This window comes from Nestor notabilis, unplaced genomic scaffold (genome assembly GCF_000696875.1).
Source record: "Nestor notabilis isolate BGI_N333 unplaced genomic scaffold, ASM69687v1 scaffold33677, whole genome shotgun sequence".
NCBI lineage: Eukaryota > Metazoa > Chordata > Aves > Psittaciformes > Psittacidae > Nestor > Nestor notabilis.
Window position 1 is genome coordinate 1 of NW_009936587.1, and position 7,571 is coordinate 7,571.

The 7,571-nt window shown below is 40.4% G+C and overlaps 1 protein-coding gene across 1 annotated transcript; it reads left to right on the forward strand.

Moving 5' to 3' along the window:
- The first annotated feature begins 3,836 nt into the window (after positions 1 to 3,836).
- LOC104398985 (CDC42 small effector protein 2-B-like) lies at positions 3,837 to 4,941 on the forward strand. The gene is made up of 3 exons (XM_010018413.1): positions 3,837 to 3,890; positions 4,275 to 4,376; positions 4,867 to 4,941. The coding sequence occupies exons 1-3, from the start codon at positions 3,837 to 3,839 to the stop codon at positions 4,939 to 4,941; spliced, it is 231 nt and encodes a 76-aa protein (XP_010016715.1).
- The last annotated feature ends 2,630 nt before the right edge of the window (positions 4,942 to 7,571 follow it).

Genomic DNA, 7,571 nt, shown 5'->3' on the forward strand with positions numbered 1-7,571 from the left:
ACCTCGTGTTGTTACAGCGTTTTCTCTTGTGTGAAGAAGTAAAACTAATGGTCACAGCCTTTCTTATTGTTCCTGAGTTTATTTTTCGTAACATTAAATTCCATAACACAAACTGGTAGCTCGGTTCGTTGACCTCACGGTGTTTACGATCCCAGCGGGTGGTGTGGTGCCAACCGTCCGGCTCCTCAGCTTCTAGTGATTTTCACTAGTTTTCTTCTGGTAAGGCTCCAGGTCATTCCTCTCACAGTTACTTTTAACTTCCAAATGAACACATAATTTGGTCTCTTGGCTTTTTCTTTTCTTTTTTTGATGAGGAATGGGCAGTCAAAATGTAGTTTTTTGCCATTCAGTGACTAAGCTCATTTCCACTTGGAAACAGAGGAGCTGCCTTGGTGGGTTCCCCCCCCCCCCCCTTTTTTAATGCCATGTGTTCACTTAGCTTCTCAGAGGAGCATTGAGAATACCAGCACTCCTAGTCTCGTGGAGGTCTCCATAGGTAAAGCCCTGCTCTCAGATTTCCATGAAGCTTCACAAAGGCAGAAGGCTGATACAGAATCATACTACATAGTAATGTTGTTATGCAGTTTGAGGACTACATCTCAAACTAAATTTACATTCTGTACCTATTCTGGTAAAATCAGGATGCTCCTTCCAAGCAGTTAAATTCACCCTCCCACAGGATTTCAGCTGTTTGGCTCTTAAGGTTCTTCCAAAGTCTTGGTCATTTGTTGTTTTTTACTCCTCACCTCTCACCAAGCAAGATGCACTGTTCAGGATTCATGCTCAAAACTGATTTTTGGTCTAAAAATACACATTCCACCGTTTTTACCACACCTTGCCATCCAAGTAAATACAACTGTTCCAGGATTTTAACATGAGGTAAATATCAAATAAGCAAAGTACGGATAATGACCAAAGTAGAAGCACAGTGGTTTTTAGAAAGGCAATGAGGCTGAAAAATGCTGCTCACATCAATTCAGTACTGACAGAGCTGGAATGAAAATGACAACCGGGCTCGGAAGTTCCTGTGATTTAACAGCTCCCCTGGAGCAGGGCGATGGCAGCCTGTGCCTGACGTGATGACTGACATAAGCTAACTTCACACTCACTGACAGCCTGGAGTTCGGGATTTGTCATGGTCAGACTTTGAGTCTAAAGGCCAGTTGTGAAGAACAGGTATGTTCACTGATGTTATTTATTGAGATTACCGTGCACCTCTCATGTCTATGGAAAGGGAGGACTCTCGTGTTTTGAGTCAAACATTTCTCACTTCCTAGAGAAGTGAAAAGATATGAGTAAAATACAGTAAAATTTTGAACACTTTTAAATACACAGCTATAGTAGAACAAATGGCATGTTATGCTCAGTAAAGTATATCTAAACATAAAGCTCTCAGGCGCTTTAAGGCTACAGACTCCAGAATGGCTGTGCATCCTGCCCATCTCATTCCACATCTGTGTCTGCGTGTGCTAGCCATTTCCCTGGCCCTTTGTCTCTCTCTCCTCAATAATACTGCTGCTATGGTGAAAATAGAGAGAAAGAACAACAGGATATTGTCCAGTTCTACTCAGTGTGCCAACAGTGACAAAATGTTGTTTTCTCCTCGGTTTGTGGGTTCTTGTTGCCTTTTATTAGTCCTGAGCAAGCCCAAACACATTTAAGATGTTTTTAAAATTCTTCCAGTTCATGTGGAAACCTTGAGTGTCAGGAGGAAGGTGGTGTCCTGTGCCCCGGCGCAGTCCTGGAGGATGACACTCTGACTCATGCAGAGGAAAAGAACAGTTCTGTTGTAAAACACAACAGGAAGACATCCAGCGGTGCTGTGTGCCAGGAGGACACCTGCAGCGCTGCCGCAGGGGTGGAAACAAGCCACAGGCTGTATGGATAGTGCTGGGAAAACTGCATGGCTCTACAGATCTGACGCCAAACCAGGGCACTATTTTTGGTTTCCATTCTGCTTTTCTGACACCTGTAGGTAAGCGTGAAGCGCACAGCAGACGTCTGCAGCATCCTACAGAGCGAAGGATCTGGGATCACAGTGAGGCAGGCGTTCTTGCTTAGCGCTCAGGATTAATTGCAACCCAGGAATATGAACTGTAGATGTGCTGGAGTTGCCAAGACACTCCGGAGGTGGCTGCGTGCCAGCGCTTGAATGAGGAGGTACCACCCTGTCAGGACTCCTGGGAGCAGCAGGTAACAATCAGGTACGCTCGGAGCCCCACGGAGGTGGATGGCCAAATGCTGGGGGTACGACAGGAGGACAGCGGGCGTTCAACTGTTATTTTGGGGTGGGGATGTTTCTGTATCTAATCAGATGCTTGTCTCAGTTTGCTTTCAAAATAGGTTATTAATGTAGGGAGGTATTTTGTTACTTTTAAGAAAATCCTAGCTTTGATACAGTCTCCTTAGCATGAAATAACCCCCCAAAATCTGCTACTAATGTGAAGCGTAGGCAAAAGCTTTGGATTCTGTATGTCCTTACAGTTATGTGAGCCACTGTCCCTTCTTTGCTGCACCCAAACCTGGCATCAGTGGTGATAAAGACCATTGTGAGAGCATGAAATGAGGTGAAAAATGATAACTGAGTCAGATAACGAGTTATATTAAAACCATCTAGGATAAATATAGAGTAATCTATGACACATTCTGCAATAATCTATTATAAAGGCCACCTGAAGCTAAGAGCAAAAGTAACAAATGCTTTGAAAGATAAATGGCAGAACTTAAATAACCTCCTTGAAGTGTGAGAAGTGATGAAGTGTAAGAAAACCACAAAGGTGAAAGAAATAAATGTGCTAATTACATAATTGTGGGCCTACATTAGAAATACCTGTGAAAGGAGACCCTTACGCTGTTTGGTTGGGAAGGCTCCCGTGGGGCCTCAGGAAGACTGAATTCATGAAGCTGTAATTTGTTAAGCTGTAAGCTTTATAAACCCCCCATGCCTTCTTGATAAATTAACATTATAATATTGTTTAAATGATCTGGGGCATGAAAATGTTGTTATGATAGGCTACCCTACAGCCCGGGCTTTGATTTGGGGGTAGATAGTAGTAGTCTTTAACCACTATAAAGTTTTTTATCATGGCTTCAGGGCACTTAAAGTTAGTGAGCCTCCTGGTTGTGTTGCCAGTTCACTAGTGCTGTGTCAATAGTTTTATGTGTTCTGGGAAGCTAAGGCTCTGATAAACAGTTTTTGTTGCTGGTGTACAAAGCTTCCTCCTCACCCTTTTAAGGGCTTTTTGGAGTTGTAAAATATCCTTTCTTTTGAGCTTTTCTGTCTCCGTAAAGAGTAACTATATTAGATGTAAGAACAAAACTTACTTTTGCATTGGTTTGTAAATGATAAGATTCAATCTGTTGTGCTTCAAAGCTCTGCTTAAAACCTGATCACAAACTATTACACAAGATCTAACTTAATTTTAGTGTTACTTTTACTACTCTTCTGTAAAGAAACCAGACCTTATACTACTGTCTGTCTGGGAGTGTATGTGCAGAGTTCTTAACCCTGACTTCTGACATGAACATACTGATTTAAAATTGATGCTACTCTTATGTCCAAGTATGTTTAAGATTTTTACAGTTTTGTTTTAGTCTCCTGAAATGTGTATTGCTCAATAACTGTTACAAGTCTTTGATATATTTCAGTATAAATTTAACTAATAATCTCTTTGTAGGAATACTCATCAGATGCTTTATGTGATTTTTACCAGCGAATCTGCACAAGCAATTCCTTCCTAAAGTCACTTCAGGAACTGCATCTTGGTCCTTGTACTGCTTTAACTCCCAGAGAAATAGTTGTCCTTAACAAGACATTAGTACCTGCTGAAAATATAATGACTGAATTCCTGGTTTGTTTTAACTGGTGCAATGGTGAACAGCCCCAGCCGGTAGGTAGATGCACATCCTTTATCAGATTTAAAATTCTTCTGTCTTGTGGTTATGTGGAAAACACTTTCATTGTCATGTTGTTATTACTAGTTTGGGCTAAATAACGCACAAGCATAAACCAGACCGTGTTTGGCCATGGGACTGTTTGCAGTTCTTAGGCCCTGACTTTCCAACATTAAAGTTTTTTGCTAAAATTCATTTAGCAGTAATAGAAGTGAATTTAACCCTCTTTTACTGCAGACAGGCTGAACCTTCAGCCCAGTTACCATGAGGAGTCATTAGGGGTCAGTATTGACTGTCTTTTTTTTACTCTCAGCTGCTTGTTTCTCTGAAACCTGCTCACGTTTGCAGATTAGAGACCTAAGATACCTTCTTTCTTACAGAAGAGGCGTCGGAGACTGGACCGGAATATGATAGGAGAACCAATGAACTTTGTACACACTGCGCATGTTGGGGCAGGAGAGATGAGTAGTGACTACACATCAGTAAGTGTGCACTTCTTGGGTAAGCACAGATCTCCTCTCGGTAACCTATAGAGTAGGTAGCTAATAAACTTCTAGATTATCATAGGAGAGGGAAAACCCACTTCTAAATTTTTTTCATCAACAGAATTAGCATCAGAACAGAACTGGTTTGTAAACATAAGATACTGTGGAAAATACATGCAGCAAGAAGTGCTCATTTCCCCAGTGTCTGTATGTATCAGAATCTTTTGGAAAAGGATTTTCTGGATCACCTTGACGTCAAAGCTCTGGCAGGGTGATATAAGTGGATTTTGGATAGCAAGATCCATCTTACGCACTGACTTAAAGCAGTATTTAACAGTCCGGGGTTTGGCTGTTATTTCTCCTACCACCACTGGAACCCAGGACTGTAATTGTATGGCTCACCTGCCTCCTCGAATCAATGCTTTTATGAATTGCTCTGGCAACCAGACTTTATAAGATGCATGTTCTAATAAACTTTTTTCCCTAGGCTGTATCAATTCAGGACCACATGAAGTCTAAAGGTGGCTACACAAACGGCACTGCTGCAACTGTTGAGATATAGGACACAGTGAGAAGACCACAATCTGCTGTCTTATGAGGACCCCCTGGACTGTGCTTTCAGATTCTCTAAAACCTCTTCATCATGGAGTAGGCAGAGTTCTCGAATTTTAAGTAGGTCAGTGCAAGCTTTGGTGTTCCTTGTGCAGTAGCTTCTGAAGGAGTTACTGGAAATTATCCTTAAAATGGTCTGTCATGATAGTGTTGTAGTAGCAACTGGAATCTGTCACTGTGCATGACTTCCTAGCTGTATTCCAAACAACTCACAAAGTTGTAAGATGGGATTGGAAGTCAGTATGAATTGCCTGGGGATTTGGTCTGTGTCTTTTTCTCCCCTCAAGGAATACTGAGGTTGGTTTCATAGGACGGTATCACATGCATGGGCTAAACTGAATTGCTAAGTGCGATCCTGTAATCCAACTTTAGGCCTGTTTTTTAGGTGGCTTACAACCTAATGCATAAATCTACTGAGCTCTACTTTGGTAATTTTTTACTGTCTTTTGATGGGGAACAAACTCTAACATATGTAGTTAGCTGAGTCTGCAAAACCTGGTGAAACTCCTGCCTTGCTGTGGTAACACTTTTGTAGCTAAAAATGGAGGTTTTGCAAACATGCGCTCTCTCAACTGAGGCTTAGAAAAGTAGATGTTTCTCTCGGTTACTGGGCTGTCTCCCTTCCATACATGCTCTAGTGCAACTGACAGGTATTACTGCTACAGGGCTAATAATAAATTACCTGTTAATTTCAAGTGGTGCTATAATATGCTCGCAACTGTGTTAGTTTTGCATGACTACTATTGAATTTCAAACTAAACATATTTAAGATCACTCTCTCTCTGTAATCTATCTGTGATGGTAACTACAGAGGATTTTAAGGGATATCTCACTTGTCTTTCTGGCTCCTTGATTTCAAGAATCTTATTTTTTTAGACGAATTGATTTTTTTTTCCTTGCATACAGTTAAATAAAAAGTATGGATTAAGTGATTCAGTCTTGTGAACGACAACTTGCAGGGGAGTGTTACATGGAAACAGTGTCTTGCAGAGTTCCAGCACTTCATAAATACTTAAATAAACAGACCCAACCTACAGTTTATTACCTGGTTCTTATTCACCTTTCTATTAGGTGATGTGACCGAACGCTGAAGTAGAGCTGGGTTTTTTCTTTTGCCCAGTCACTGACAGCTGTTCCCCAGCTCAAAATTGAGTGATTGCCAATACAGAAACTTAAGAAATCTGCTTGCTGACATGGGATTAACTGAATACAAGTGTTTACGTTGCTGCCATATCAGTTATGCTGGAATTCAGCAGAACTCTCTCCTTGCTCTAGGCACAAGATCAGTTATGAACTTTTTTCCATCTAGAAACCCATACAGCTGGCAAATCTTTTAACTTGCATGATTCTGTCTGTGGCTTCTGACACTTCTTAGATCTAGGCTGCTGGCTTAGCTGAATTGGTAGGCTGCCTTTTCTGAGTATACCAGGGAACCCAAAATAATGAAAGGTAGCTCTATGTTCCTGTATGCATCCAAAAAAACCCAAAACCCTTCTCAAAGGGCCAAAGAGGGAGAGAGATTGTTACTTTCTGTAACAGTCAACAGTTGATCATAACATTCTGCAACCACATAAGAGAAATCTAACATCCATGTTTTGCTAGATCTTTACTCTTGAACTGGAACGCATGCCAAATTTTAATATATTTTTAAATTAGCATGAGTTAGCTCTTTTAAAGTCTTTCATATTTCTAACTTCAGATTTATTCCAAGAGACTAGTTAAGACACAGAGTTTAAAACAGCTAAATCCTGTATACTGTTGAGGAAGCATAAAGTGGCCAAATTGTTTTTAAAGAGTAGATTCAAATTAATTTGCTATTAAATTGAATTCATGCATTCACTGGTCCACACCTGCCCAGAAAAAGCAGCGGTAGGGCAGCTGTCACGAAAATGGATGGGTTTTGTTAACACTGTAAGAAACCCCACTGAACAGGAGTTAGTATTTCCTGAAGACCCATTCAGTATGTTTATGATTACTGGTGTCTACATAACCAGAAATAAAGGCATTATTTATCATATCAGTTCTTCTCCCTGAAAATAAATCAACAGATTTTTATTATTAAATCCTTATTTCTAGAAAAATCCTAGTTCCGATTATGTAAACCAAGTAGCACTATCTGGTGTAAAACTAACCTGTTTTCATCAGATTATGTAATATTATATAGGACCATATTAAAGTGTCACATCATTAAAAGGAAATGCTTTGCTACTGCATTAAGAGTGTCATTACTTTTAAATTAAATCTAAGCAAACATAAAAGTATGTCTTAGGACTTGGGGAGTTCTTCTGTTGTATATTTAGAAACCTTCTCCAGCTGTAACCTGTTATGTAATTCAGTACAAACCCATCTTGGTTTTAATAAATATGTTGAACTAGGCACTCACACTCTTTTCATATTGTAGAAAGTCTTGGTGTTTCTCTGTGCTGCAAACTTGTTGGTTAAGTAAGTGATGCATCAGCATGGCTTGGAGCTCTTACTGCACAAAATAAAATTCCTCCACCAAGGAGCACAATTTTACATCATCTTTTCTGTCTGCTTCATGCAAGATTACTCCATTGTGGGATGTGTGTGTGAGTTTGG